The sequence below is a fragment of the Columba livia genome, chromosome 5 (genome assembly GCF_036013475.1).
Source record: "Columba livia isolate bColLiv1 breed racing homer chromosome 5, bColLiv1.pat.W.v2, whole genome shotgun sequence".
Taxonomy (NCBI): domain Eukaryota; kingdom Metazoa; phylum Chordata; class Aves; order Columbiformes; family Columbidae; genus Columba; species Columba livia.
This window is the reverse complement of record NC_088606.1, coordinates 64,713,984-64,728,652: the sequence shown is the minus strand read 5'-3', so window position 1 is coordinate 64,728,652 and position 14,669 is coordinate 64,713,984. Positions and strand designations below refer to the sequence as shown.

At 42.6% G+C, this 14,669-nt stretch overlaps 1 protein-coding gene across 4 annotated transcripts in view; it reads left to right on the top strand.

The window, feature by feature from the left end:
• Positions 1 to 3,376: 3,376 nt before the first annotated feature.
• The window catches only part of NELL1 (neural EGFL like 1), a 275,157-nt gene continuing 263,864 nt past the window's right edge, over positions 3,377 to 14,669 (top strand). For all 4 annotated transcript variants that reach the window (XM_065065504.1, XM_065065502.1, XM_065065501.1 and 1 more), the window contains exons 1-2: positions 3,377 to 3,605; positions 7,740 to 7,868. In XM_065065504.1, the coding sequence (XP_064921576.1) occupies positions 3,557 to 3,605; positions 7,740 to 7,868 (178 nt within the window). In that variant the 5' untranslated portion in view covers positions 3,377 to 3,556. The remainder of the gene's footprint in view (positions 3,606 to 7,739; positions 7,869 to 14,669) is intronic.

Genomic DNA, 14,669 nt, shown 5'->3' with positions numbered 1-14,669 from the left:
ACAGGAATTTTTTGCATGCATAAAGCAGTTTTCATCTTGGAGAAGTCTGAAGTTACCAGCGAGCATCGTAAGAGTCCCGAGAGGCAGGTAAGTGTCACTAGTCCCCTTTTCAGGAGGGAAAACTGAGGCACGTGGCATTTGTCAAATCTCCAGAGTCAACCAATGTGAGGCAATGATAAAACGCATTGATTGGGGGAGTAAGAGAAAGTCATTCGCTGTCGGCATTAGGCACTGCTGCTTTAAATCTTTAAACTCGTGGGAACAGATAAAAACCCATGTCCTTTTAACTTGGTTCTATGGATTCACTCAGGCCGTGCTTTAAAGCAATGTATGTCACTTAAATTACCATAAGACAGGCACATCTATTGCAGCACTAGCAGATGCACTTAGTTCGAAATAATTTTATGCTTTTGGATACCGAAATTCTTATGGTCAGGGTGGAGATTGAAAGGCACATGTTATACTAATTAATCAGTTGAAAAGTTTAATTTAGACTTTGTAGTTTTCAAACATTATTTAACCATGCACTTGGGAATTAAAAAAACCCAAAACATTAAGTATTGCTCCATGGCTGAGTGCAAAAGTAGACAAGTGATTTCTCTCTCTAAGGCCTCATTGTGGTGCATTTATTACTTATTTATGTAATTATAAATCTTAATGTGGATACTTTTAGGCTGTTGGACTTACGATCTAGTCCTTTGCAACTATTTATCTGTTGGTAGGACAGGTATGGCATAGAGATTTCACCCCCTCCCGTTACATCTGCTCTTTTTCTTAGTGTGTTTAAGTGCTGCTGTTAATTCCTGCCCTCTCCTGGCCACAAAGAAAACTTTGCCCACATGGACCACAAACATCTCTTTAGAGCCAGGCTTTTCAGGAGAAACTGAGGACGTTTTCTATCCCATGAGCTATGTTTCTTTATTATTATTTTAATTTTATGTATTTGCAACTGAGTCCACACATTCAGTTGTGCTTAAAGTAATACTTAGTACTTCTAATTGCCTTTCATCCAAGGAAAGCAAACAAACTTACAACTGCTCTGAAGAGATACTGGGCCTAGTCAAAAATACTTCATCAAACTAAAAAAATGCCACAAGCTTTGCAGCTGACAGGACTAAGAGTTTAACACCATGCAGTTAGCAACATCACAATAATTAAAGTCAAAATCAAGAAGCATTCAATGTCCAACTGAGAGTGCAAGAGCAATCTTTCACAGGAATATAATCTGAGCTGAAATCCAGCTAGCTTGCCAGGACTAACACTTCACTCTTGCGAAAGTGCCACCAGACATGATTTTTTTTAATTGCTATGAATGTTCAGGAACACCATTTTAATTCTTAGCTGAATGTCATGCCTTTCAGCTATTTAGACTTCCAACAAGATCATATCAGAATATCAGATTTTTTGGCGATAAGGGAAGATGATTTGTTGCCATTAGAGGAGGCATAAGAATAGTGTTGGCTGGGAGCATCTGATTGTTATTTTTTTTTGTCTATCTGCTTTTCCTATCCTTTTCCAAAATGAACAGATGGAAATTCTTGTAAGGTTACTAATGCTCTCCCGATGTGTGATCATTTGGGGACAGTGCTGGACTATAGAAGGACCCATGTTTATTGGACCAGCTCTGCTCAGAGAGCTTCCTACCAAGTTGCTTTTGTTACTTATTGTAGTACCTGTGGGCTTTTGGATGTTTCTGATCAACAGAAGAGCGAGTCAGGAATGATTAGGGTGTTTTTTACCCATGAGACTGTTCAGGATGTACTTGAAGTTGTGCTTGAAACCTGATAACTCAGTGCAAATTTTTGTATGTACCCAGAGTAATTTTTAAAATAGCATTTAATCCAGATTTATGTTAAGCTAATAAGCGATCTGTTCAAGAATATATCTATGACCAGTTTAAACTGGATATCCGCTAAAGACTCTGCACCAAGTGGAAAATTGGAAAACTTGAGTTGAATTAGATTCAGTTTTGTGTACAGATAGACCCTGTTTTTTTTATCAGATAAGCACAAACATAGCTTAATTTAGATGTATAGACCTATTTCACAGAAATAAATCTCTTAACTCTAGTAAATACTATGCAGAAAAATGATTTTATCAGGATGGGATAGAAGGGTGTGTCTTCACCTGCTGACGTACCACTACCTTTTCTTCTTGTTGCTATGGACATATAACATATTTATGTTTACACACATACACTTGTATATCATCTATATACTTCTCCCCACGCCCCATGGGTAAGAGAGGTGCTAATGACACAGCACCCTAAACAAAAGTAAGAATATACAAAGTTGTATTTGAGTAAAAGCTATTTTGATACACTGGCAATAAATTACTGAGATGCTTTTGAAATGACCACCCTAGAGACTTCCTGGAGTGCATTGCATTAGCTCACTTGCAGCCAGGAGCAGCTGTTGCCAGTTATCTTACTAATTAAGTAATTAGGCAACCAAGTTATACCCTTTGCTCTTGCTAATGTAAAGGCATGCAAATGCAACTACCCCCTAAGATGGGCATGATTTTTTTGTGTCATCCAAACTTTATCCAAATGTACAGTTTATTACTTTACATTTAAGATGGCTGGAATTTGTGTGATGTAGAAGCAAACCATAACATGATGAGGGGAGGCAGCAGAGAGGAGATTCCTCTGGCTTTACAGCTGAAATGGTTTCATTTGAACTGTAGCAAAGCTAAACCTGCTGGAAATCTCACTCTGCTCCTGTTCAGTGGGATGGGAGCTTCAGCTGGGGCCTATAATCTCTACTTCAAATTTAAATCAGGTGTGTTCTAAGGGAGAGTCATTGCATGTAATCGATGCCATGTTTCTTGCCAAGGATTGAAGCAAATTAGAGGCTGGAGGGAAGAAATAGTTAAAGACAGGTTTTAAAACAGCCATCAGAGCAGATTCTCAGATGCCTCACAAGTATTTTTAAATACTTTAGCTCCATTTTACACTTTAGAGCCATGAAAGAGCAGCAGTTGACTTGAGCAAGGACGTGTGAGAAGCCCACGAACAGTCCAGATTTCCCTATTATATCTTAGAACTTCTTTTTGTTTATTCATTCCAGGCATAAATTATTACTAAGACTAAATAGTTAATAAGGGTCGAGTCTTACTATTTTTATGCCCGGAGCAGGAGGTGAAAGTGCGCATAGCCCCCTGCAGAGCTGGGTGATCGCACCCGCGGCTGTGGGACCTGCCCCTCAGCGGGGACCGCGTGTCCCCAGGGAATTCGTCTTTTGGGGGGTAGAAGGGCAGGAACCGTTTGGGGAGAGGGGGCGGCCGCTTCGCTCTCCCTGCTCCGGGGGCCGCTCGGTGGCCGTGACCGGGCGGCGGCGCTGGCGAGGCCCGGGGGGGGCCGCGCGTCACGGCGGGGGGCGGGCGGGGAGCCCCCGCTGCGGGGGCGTCGGGGCCGCGCCTGGGCAGCGGGCGGAGCCGCCGCCGCCTGCCGGAGCCGCTCCGCGCGTCGGAGGCTGCGCTGGGCTCCGCTGGGCTCGGCGCGGCTCCGCAGCAGCTGCCGGGGAGGGAGGCGGGCGCCGCCGCCCTGGCCGCGCCGATGGGTCTCCTCCTGCTCCTCTGGGCGTGTGCGGCCGCCGCCGGCGCAGGTGAGGGGCTGGGGCTGCAGGGCCGGTGTCCGCTCCTGCCGCCTCCCCGGGAGGAAAAGCGAAGGCTGGGGGAGCCGCCCGGCGTGCGTTGACGGCGGGCGGAAACTTTGCGAGGCGGCGGGTTGTACCCGGGCGGAGCGGGGAGGCACCGCGGCGGGGCTGGGCGTCCCTCGCTGCGCTGGTCTCCGCGGGGCACAGCCTGCATGTCCCCAGCGGGGCCCCCCGGGGGACGAGCGAGGGAAAGTTTTCGGGAAGCGGCGTGTGCGCTGCGCCCCGCGGGTACGGGGCGCGGGTGGAGCGGGGTGGCCGCGCCGGGGTCCGGCCGGGCGCTGCGCGGTGCTGCCCGCGGTAGCGGGGAAGCCGCGTTAACGGCTGCGAGCGCGTTATTCCTGCCGGGGCTGTGCCCGCTGCCTTGTTTCTGCGGCGTTGCGCGACCTAAGTAGCGTTTCTTGTTCCTTGTGGAGGCTTTGTTCTCTGTCCTCTTGCCCCGGGTAACGCTCTGCCTTAGTGGAGCTCGTGAGGGGGAACGTTTCTCGATGGTGCTCGTAGCTATTCCCTAGGGGAATTACGCAGCACAATTATCAGAAGTGTAAAGGAGTCCATGTTTTAAAATTACAATTATTCTTATGGTAATTATTACCTCCTCAAAATCTGTAGATCTTGAGAGGTGTGACATAAAAATAGCTGGAGGAAAATACCACCTGTCTGTTTTGTAGTGGTGTTACTACTAATATCGCACACAGAAATATTGGAAATGGTCAGTGGGACCCGAAACTCCACTACCTGGAATTGTGAAGCCACTTGGAAAGTTCTTTGTGTGCAACAATTGCCGCTGAAGCTGTGAAAGAGCAAAATGCCTCTGCCAGAGCCTACTCTTTACCATTTGAATGATTGCACATGGGTACGTGGGAATGACTTAGTTGTGTCGAGTGTGCTTTTACTGAAAGTTTTTTCCCGTCCCCAAATAAGACATTGCACATGTTGAGGAAATTATAAATGTGCTGCATTCGTTGCATAGCTGCACGTTAGCTAGATGGAGTGTGACATGGTTGCTGGTGCTGGGGTGTAGGTGATAAAGGCGTAAGCAGAGAATACAAGCTGTCAGAACTGTAAGGCAGAATTAATTTCTTTTTAGGGATTTCCTAGTGGCATCATTCATAATTATATTGCTTAATCCTCTAATCTGCTGTAGTGCCTTCAGTTCACATTGGGCCAAATCCACCAAGTCCTGAGATGATTTCTGTTCCCACCCACCTGACTGAACCATTTGGAGTTTTGCTTGTGCGAGCCACTGATTTAAGGGGAACGGCCCAATTACTTTAAATAGGAATTAAAAGCAAAGTCAGTCAGGATCGGGCCCAAGCTTTGCACTGTTCTCCAGTGAGAGCAGATGGGTTGATGGTTAATTTTTACTTCAGAAAGAAATGCCATTTCCAGCCTCTTGTTCCACTGAAGAGAGACGGCGTAAAATACTAGATGCAAGTGCGGTTGATATGCCTGTGGTATCTTTCTGATAGACTCTGAGACCACAAGGGAAAAGGAAACTTGGTTATCATACCAAAGCTGCTGATTTGTTGTTTATTAATTATTAACCAGGCTTTTGAGTGCCTGCTGCAGCTCCAAGAGACAGCACAGGAGAAGGACTAGGTATTTAAAGCAGCGTGTGCTCTTGCTAAACAGTTGCTGTGACATTAGGAATAGTCTCTGGTTTTGAAAGCATTTTAAAGGCTGGAATGGGGCACACTGAAGTTGTCACACAAGATCCTTCACTGGCGTAAATCGAAGCCTGTGGAGCTGCGGTGATCTATACATGTTGAGCCTTGGGTGTTCAGGCTGGAATAAACAGCTTTAATAAAGCAGTGGAGCTACTGTGATTTATGGGAGTGCCTATACTTGCTAGATGTGGTTTCTCTCCTCATCCTGTTGATGTCTGTGGCAGAGCTTTCACTGACTTTTATGGGGTCGGGATTTGTCTTACTGGACATAGTTTGTCCTTTGAGTTGAGCAAATTTTAGTCACTACTTGACCTTCCTTCATATTAGCAGGTTTTTGCTGATCTGGATAGATCTAACCTCTTTCAAATGAGGAACAGTATCACCATTCTTGGCAGGGACAGCAGATACTATCTTTTTAATAGATAAGTTCACACAATTTACACTGTGCTGCATTTCATCTGAATAAAAACCTTAGAAGAAAGAGTAAGTCCTCTTGTTCGTCTTCCAAAGCAATCTTTGCTTTTATTTGTGCTTTTATTGTTTTGTTTTTGATTGTTTGGGGTTTTTTTTCCCCCAGCAAGGCCTCTCCCTATATATATATATGTGTGTGTGTTTGTGTCTGTAGTTTGTAGGTTGCAGCCCCTGCACTGGAAGAGTTGCTGTGACTGGGAATCAAGAGGTAGATGAATTTTCTCGTGTTGCTCAGCTGGTCTGTCAGTGTGCACAGCATCAGTTGTGGTCCTTCAGTGCATGAGTGTCTAGGGCAGGTGAAGTCAAAGATGATACTAAAAGCCTGATGGTGCTGCTGATTATCTGAGTTTTTACTTTTGAAGAAGTTTATCTTGGTTTATGTTCTGTAATGTTAGTTTTCTACAAAAAGGCATTTATGCCCACATCCTTATAAAGGCATTATATGTGTATTCACTTGGATATGTCAGCACTCTTTGAGCTTTAGTTCTGCCAAGTGCCTCTAGATCTTAATTATCATTGTAGGGTAAGGTTGCTAGAGACCTCCTAAAGTTGTCTTTTCAGTATTTTTTTACTACTCTGCTCCTTATGCAGTAGTATCCTCTGCATTAGCACAACACATTATTCCAACAAGTTTTAATACTTGAGTAAAGGAAAGGCAAAAGTGCTGTGGTACAGATGATTTATGTGTAGAATGCGTAACTTCTTGTTCATTCTGTACATCTCAGTAGTTTCTTTGAGCCTCTCCAAGAATAAAACTAGACTATTTGCTGCTTAACTGATCCAGAAGCATGGTCCTGGAATAACAAATGAATCAGTTTAGATCTGAATGTGAAGTCCACTCAGTGGCAGTCAGTCTGGACGTGCTTTACAGGTCATGTCCTTGCTCCGTGGAAGTTAGTGGGACTTTTACCATTGACTTCAGCTCTGTCAGGATTTCATTCTTGGAGCCTGTCAGTGAAAAATTTCCTTAGGAAGGTGCTTGCATCCCACCGGAGATATTTGACCTGTATCTCAGGCACATATCTTATGCCACGTTGAGAGAGACGTGGTGGTCCGGCTGGTCTATTCCCATCATAATTCCTAGAGAAAGGAGATATGTTTAATTAACTTGGTGTGCCATAACCGTCGAGTTGCCCTGAACTTTTGAACAGAACAACTTCAAACTGCTTGAATGTGTGTGTGTCTCTTGTCAATCCCATGAGGTCCCTACTAGTTCAAGGAGTGCCCAGTCTTTTCCCGGGCATAAACCATTTCTAAATTTTAGGTTTAGATTTGTGCTCCTCCAGCAGGTGCTCCTGCTGGTTCAGGTGAACGAATGTCTGCTATTTGTCGGTAGGTTTTGGCACACTGCACAGGCACCGGCTGTGCTGAAATACAGAGGTGCGCTTCCAAAGAAAAATCAGTTCCGCGAGTCACCCAGGGCTCTTGGATTACTGGGTGGCATCCTTTGCCCTGCTAGCGTATTTCCCCCTGGGTCATTTTGACCGGTTGGGAAAACAGATTATGTTTAGACCAGGATCTGTTAGTCAGAGCAAGGTCTGAAATGTGAGAAGAATTTTCAGTCCTCACGTCTCCCTGGAAATCGTGTAGCCAATAGGTGAATGCTGCAAATCTCTTTCATCTTTTTGCATAGGTGGTTATGCTTTTATTTATTTATTACTCTGTAGCCTTATGAAGATACTGGATTAATGTATCAGTTTCAGAATGTTTTAACTTGTGTGTAGCAAGATCTGTGGAAAGAAAACAGTTTAATTGAAAGAACTGGAAAAGAATATCTATCTTTTCTGCAGCAGAGGTGCTGTCGTATAAGTAATTACTGTATACAATGTGTGAGTGTGAAGGTACTAGAAATGTCTGCACTAGATACTCTCCTCCCTTCTTTTCATTACCTGATTTGAAATAAAAATTGATCTAACGCTGTGTCTCTCTTTCTCTGTGCCTCCAACAGCTGTAGGATTTGGAATGGATCCTGACTTACAAATTGATGTAATCACAGAACTGGATCTTGTGAATACAACCCTTGGGGTGACACAAGTGTTGGGACTACACAATGCCAGCAAAGCATTTTTATTCCAAGGTAAGATGAGCATCCTCATTTCTCTCATCTCACGTCTGCCTGCAAGAGCTCCTAAGAGCTTTGCTGCCTAACTGGTTCCCTGTACTGCTGGTCTTACTTGATTGTCGCTTAATTTCATTTTTATGTTTTGGAAATAGTCTTAGTTACTTTCCTGAAATACATATGGCATTTTTTTAGTGTGCCGTGAAGCACTTGAGGTTAGAGATCTTTAGGGAAGTTTGTTTGGATAGGTTTTCAACACTGCCCAATATTTATATTTATTTGTAACTAAATACATCAAAGCAGTTGCAAGGCGCAGTTGTATTCCTGTGTATGATGTGATTGTATACATGCAGAGGCACAGCTGAAGCAGTGGGACTGTGACAAAGTATTTAATGTGTTGACACTGATTGGTAACATGTAGCAAGTCTTCCATCAGTTTGTCAAAACTGTTGAAGTGAGAAAATTGAACAGTATTGCATTGAACTGTCCAAGCTGAGTACCAGGTACAGAACAAGTCACTTGGATTTCTTTTTTTTCATTCAGTATACTAATATAATGCTTGTGAAGTGTTTTAATTCTTTTATTTATATATATTTTTTAAAGTGAGTGAAATTCTGGATGAATTAACAAGTCTTACCAGGGATTTAAGTCCAGATTGTGACACTATGTCCTACGGGGTGGAAGCACTGATTTGTTACAATATGCTTGTTGGGCAAGAAAGACATTTATATCAGTTGAGATTAACATGCACATTAAAGCACAGTTAGGAACATTTTTATTGTGGAAACCTCCCATGTTTTTCCTTTACTGTGCTTTACTCTGTGTTGAAGTGTGCTTGGTAGTGGTTTTGGTATCTGTCCTCTGTAGCTGTTTTTAGAAGCAAATTACTACAATCTCATTTGGCTTTAGTTCTGGATCTGCAATGCTAACTGACTTTACTGTAAGTAATAAGAGTATCAGGTCCATAATCTTAGTTTATTCTTTACCTGGCCAAGGCCAGTGTAGGAGCAAGAGCAGTGAGGCTTCTGGAGACTTTCTGAGAATTGATTAGTTGTATTTCCAATCTTTTGTGCTACATTGAGTAGCATAGTTTTCACTTGTTCCCAGATTAATGTCCATTAATTTATACATTTAAAGATACAAATTGTTTTTCTTCCAATACCACAAATCCGGGTTTGTCTGTTACGGACAATTTCCTTAGAAACCTGCATTGGCCTAAGTGACTTAAAATATGTTAGTATTTCCAATTGCCATTCTGTGCAGTTAGTCACAACCGCACTGATGAGCAGTGATGCTGAGTCTTCACATGCTGGTGGTCAGCGCTGCAGGGAGGAAGACCAAGATGTGTTTTTCGGCTCACTGATTGAAACCATTGATACTGAAAGGAGCTTTGAAAGGCTAATGGTGAAGATGTTATGGATGTTCAGTTCTTTTTGCCTTTGGGGACCCCACCTATAGTTTACAAACTTGGAGAAGATGAGCGTAAAAAAGATAGAGCTTGTAAAGTTCACACAAGTAGATAAATTGGAAGATGTTTGTGGGAAGCACTGAACAGAAATTCACTGTATGAAGTGGGTAAACAATTTGAAGTCTGTGATTAGTTGTTGTTGTTGTTTTTATTATTATTATTATTATTATTATTATTATTATTATTATTTTAATTCCCATGATAGAAGTTGTTCTTGCAAATGCACACAGGAATAGCCCTGTGCTTGGATATCACCTCTAGTATGAAACTTCTTGGAAGATGGCTTGGGAAAATTATTGGCTTCAGTTAAGCTCATCAGCCCTTGGGCTGGGAGAAAACTGGAGACGTTTGGTCTATTACTCTATCCTGGGAAAGGTCTGCGATGGGTCTTTTGCTGCTGCTGTCTGATGGGATGGAAATCCAAGGCTGCTTCGTTGGCTGCTTCCCTTCTTGTTCATATCTGTTACTTGTTAAATGTCAGCAGTGTGTTGGCAGCTGTACGAGTTTTACTAACAGAGGTTACTTACTTTCCAACTACAGTCTGGCTGTGTGCCAGGTCCTTTGGCTGGAACCAGGAGATAAAGGCTTGATTTTTATCCTGCCATAGTGTAAAACCGATATAGAACTCGGGGCAATGAATGGGCAACTGCTACATCTAACAGAGATTCAAGCAGCCAACATGATGCTCCCAGAGGAGAGAAGAGACTGGAAGTTAGTGCTTAGTGCTTAGCTTTAAAATTACTGTATCCTCTTGGACCAGCTCTTCTAGGTTTTGAGATAGGATCCTTTCAGCGAAGCTTTGCTTAGACGAGTTCTTACCATGAGTAGTTGATGCACGCTGTGCCTCGCTGGGCAGGGACGGAAGGACCTTTGTCACCGTGCAGGCTTATTGCTGAGCATGGAGCTACCTTAGAAGACGACTTCACTCTTGCCCCTTCACCACTGAGGATTTCCTAGTTTAGGAAAAGAGAAGAAGAGTTTGAGTTGGTGTTGGGTTTCATAGGGACAGTTTTGCCCGTGCCTTTGGCAGTGTCCTTACAGCAACGTAACAGGGCTCTGCGCTTCCACAAAGGTTTCCCCGCGGATCATTTTCTGTCTTGTAAGATGTATTTATGGCTTTACTAGAGCTGTTCAAACTGCGAGTGTTCCTTTGTGTGCCTCTGGAAGTCTACATGTTTGAGGTAGAGAAATGGTAATTTTTCCCCAACTCAGACAGTTATGTGTGCTGCTCTAGTGAAAAAAATGATTGTTTTTCCTAAGTGAGATTCTTTTTCTCTTTGAAATGGAAAGTTTTTAAAATTTTGGGCATTGTTTAGGTTGCATTTATAGACAAAAAAAAAAGGAAGGAGTGAGGTGATGGGAAGTTATGCACAAAATAAACTATTATTTTTAATTAGATTTTTGATCAGTGATGTTGACTCTCCTATAGTAAATGGCATACTATTTGTTACAAAGTTTCTGGGGAATGAGGTCATGATTTGATTTATCCCAGAGAAAATGTAGAAGGACTCTTTTTCCCTGAAGAGGTAGCAATTTCAGTCCAACACAACCTCAGTGAAGCCAGTTATGTATTCTGATTTTATAATGATATTGGTAGCAAGAGCTGAAACTCAGATTTCTGTGAGCAGTGGCTTTACAGGCAAAGAAACAAATTCAACTCAGTTGTGTGACTCAATTTTGTGACAGCATGATAGAGCCAAAGTGGGAATTGAGAGATGTGGGTTGCCTTTGAGTGAGCAAATCTGCTCCTAATTCAGAAAAGCATAGAAACCTATAATTAAGTGTTGTTATCTGAGTGGTCCTGTTGGGCATGGACTTTGATTATTAGAACATTTCAGCTGGATTTTTTGATTGATCAGTTTTATTATTTGTGTGTTTCTATTCCATTCTCTCTGAAACGGAGATAAGGGAACCCAAAAAGCGGCATAAACGCTGAGAGTGTGAATTAGATGACATGTAGACGTCTAATTCACAATTCTGCAAACATCCTGACACTCCAGATTCCTAAGATTATGGTGTCTTAATTACTTACCTTTTGTTTATTTATACAAATGAGAGCGGGGTAAATAGGCTTTGCGTCCAGATGGGTTGTTTTAGCACGAAGAGACAAATGAGAGCGAGTGGATTCTTGACTAGAGTGCTTTTGGGGAATGGGGCATCCAAGATCCTGGTGTCTGACCCCACATCTCCTTTCCTCCAACCAAGAGTCCAAAGAATTCAAGGAAACAGTTCTGAGGGCAGGTAGGTGATTTAATTCAGAGAAGTGTATTGAAAATATTGATCATCCGCCTAATGTATTACAATAACATCTTACGAACGTTGCATGAAAGACATCTGTAAATGGAATCTTACAAACATGACAAAATTATACTGAAAATCCTAGAGTGGGTTTATAATACAAACTTGTAGTACATTAAGAAACACTGAGCCATGTCTGGCTTAGTGGAGCTCAGTCCTGTTCTGTTTCAGATAGCAGGGAAGCAGGGCTTATTTTGGCTATGTAAGTGGAAAGCTCAGCAGGATCTTGAGTTCTGTGGCAGAGAAAGGCTTTCACTATAAATAAGGCAAGAGGAGGTGCTTAACTGGTTGTCCTGTTTTTAACTACACTGAGCCCAAAGTTTAGCCTAGCTATTACGTTATCTGATTACCTTAACCAGTCTGACTTTTATTCTGTGCTCAGTTCTCATTGGGGAAGTAAAAATTTATACCTTTACAACCTGTCAGCCATGCCCACTTCTTTTTAATTCTTCTTCTCTCAAAATCTCTTTTGAACTAACAGAGGCTCGAAGCCTTTGCTTATAAAGCAGTTCCCCCAATAAGTTTATTAATGCTTTGCTGCTGCTTTTCCTAGCAATCTGGCAGTATTTTTCAACTTAATTTTTAAATTAGGAATGGCTTTTTATAATGGATAGCATGCAGGAAAATAAACCAGCAAGTACTTTTAAAAGTCAACCTATATGTAGTCCCTTCTTCCTTGACTGTTCCTTTACTTGCATTAAGCAACCACTGGATTTATAAGTGAAACTCCTGCCCCACAGCACAGAGTTTGGTCCTTCTTCCCACTTCATACCAGTGACTGCTGAGTTCTTTTCTGCACAGTCGTAGCTCCAACATGAGAGGTGAAAGAATAATGAGTATCTGCACAGAGAAAGGCAACGATTTTGTGAGAAAAGAATGGTTCTTGTTGAGTTCCTGAAACAAAAGGGCTGTCCTGCTTCAGGGCAGGAGAGAGCAAAGCTGCAGTCCCAAGGGAGGTAGAGGTACCTCCCAGCAGACTCATTTGAGCTTATAGATGATGGTGTCTTCTCTCAGTGTGTTATGGATCCTGATTTTTTTGTTTTCTTAGACGCCTTCCTCCTTGACTTGCTAATTCCTTGCTTACAGAGCAGAGGTGTTTCCAGATCCCATTCTAGGAATCCGAGTCCTAAAAGCCAGCTTTTGCGGTACAAAGTCCTAAGGGGTTTGATGTTGTTGTCAGGACTGGCCCTATACCCTTTATATCAGGAATTTTAAGTGCGCTTCTGCTGGGATGGTCTTCAGGATACACTTTTACACCCCAGCTGTGGGGCAGCAGCTCAGCACCGAGGTGCGCTCAGTAAATTCAAAGGTGAGTTGGCCACTGCCTTCGTGAACATCTCACCCGAGTCTTGGTGACCTGCGTGCAACAGCTGAGGTTTTAATCTACTTCAAGTGTTAAAGCTTAGTGTAATGTGTGGGGTGTGCGAGCTGCAGAGCCAAACTCAAGGCAGCAGATAAGGGCTGGAGGAGGAAACTTGCAATTACTCTTCCTGGGGTGGACAGCAGGGAGGTCTGCGGTGAGTAGCAGAGATAAACTTTAATTTTTAGAGTTCCAGGCATTGGTCCCTCTTAACATGAGATAATGCAATGAGAATCGTTGCCTTCTGTGTGATCTCTCCTGGTATGTTTATAGCAAATGTTAAGTATAAGCAGTATCGTTTTTACAGAGCAGAAGTCTCACCGTAGCAGAAAAATTAGGAGGGTGCAACATGGGTGGCTGGAAATCTTTGTACTACCTTTAGCTTTTGTAAAAGAGGGTAGCCGTAGTACATTTTCCATGCCCTATGGTATCCGAATACCCCATTTTGGTGGGAGGTTTAGGGGTGGCAGTGGTGCAGAACCTCTGGGCACACCTTGGTGCTGGCGTCCCGCTCCACCATGCCCTTGGCAAAGCAGGCGATGACCCTTACGCTCTTGGAAATGAAAGGAACATTTATTTCTTTTAAAATGTATTTTTTACTAAATATTGCCCACCACCCTCCTGTGCTCTCAGCTGAGCGCTTGCACAGCTGCTCACTTGTTGTTTTTTTTCCAGCCTGATTAGTTTATTTTTCCCTTTTAAAAGATGCTTTTCCTGAGGTGTCACCAGCTCCCACCTCTCCTCACAGAGGTGCCAAACAGGTGTTTCTTCATGGAAACTCTGCAGGCTCCTCAAACTTGTGAACTTTATTATTATTATTTTTAAAGAGAGTTTTTTCCCTATTACCTGCCGTGTGGTGCAGGTCTGTGCCAGTTTCCACAAGGGTGGGCTAAATTTGGGGTTTTGCCCCATGTTGCCTATGGGGCACTAGTGAAATATCTGTGATGTGTGCTAATTTTTAACAAATGTTTTTGAAGGATGCAACCTGGATAATGTGCTTTTTTCATTAGTGATTTAGAACCTTATTTTTGCTGTGCTCAGGTGGCTCATCTGTGAAGTTGAGGTACTAGTGCCCTTTCCTCTAACAACAGTGGTGTGAAAAGAATTCATTAATTTTTGCAGAGGTCTCACATACCGTTCTGGAATAATTAACTTGGTTGTGGTCTGTTCTGTTTTGAGAGAAGGATTTGAATATGGCAGATCTGCTGTTCAGGGTGAGCCTTGAACAATAAAAATAAAGCAAAAGTTCAGACCCTTGTTTGTTAAATAGGTATTTTTTTGCTCTTTGTTCTTTGCTTTGTGCACCGACTGAGACAGGGGCCCTTTGGAAAGCTGGTGTAAGAAAGATGTTGGAACCTGGAGGGTCGAGCAAGGTTTACCTGTGAGACTTTAACCATAACATGTCTAACTGCTTTTTTTCTCTTTTAATATAGCTAATGTTTTAATGTGTTTTATATACATATTTTTTATATGTTTTGTATATATGTTTTTTGCAATGAAATCATTAGGCTAAGGGTGGCGTGTTGTGGGTTTTTTTGTTTGTTTATTTCATTTGTAAACCTGACCGTTTTCAGACCAGAGGAATGATCTGGAGTTGGAATACAATGAGCTAGGAGGGGATGAGTGAGATGAATAATCTCCAATGGGGGAAATTAAAGATCACTTGAGACATAATTATTGAACAATGCTTTGA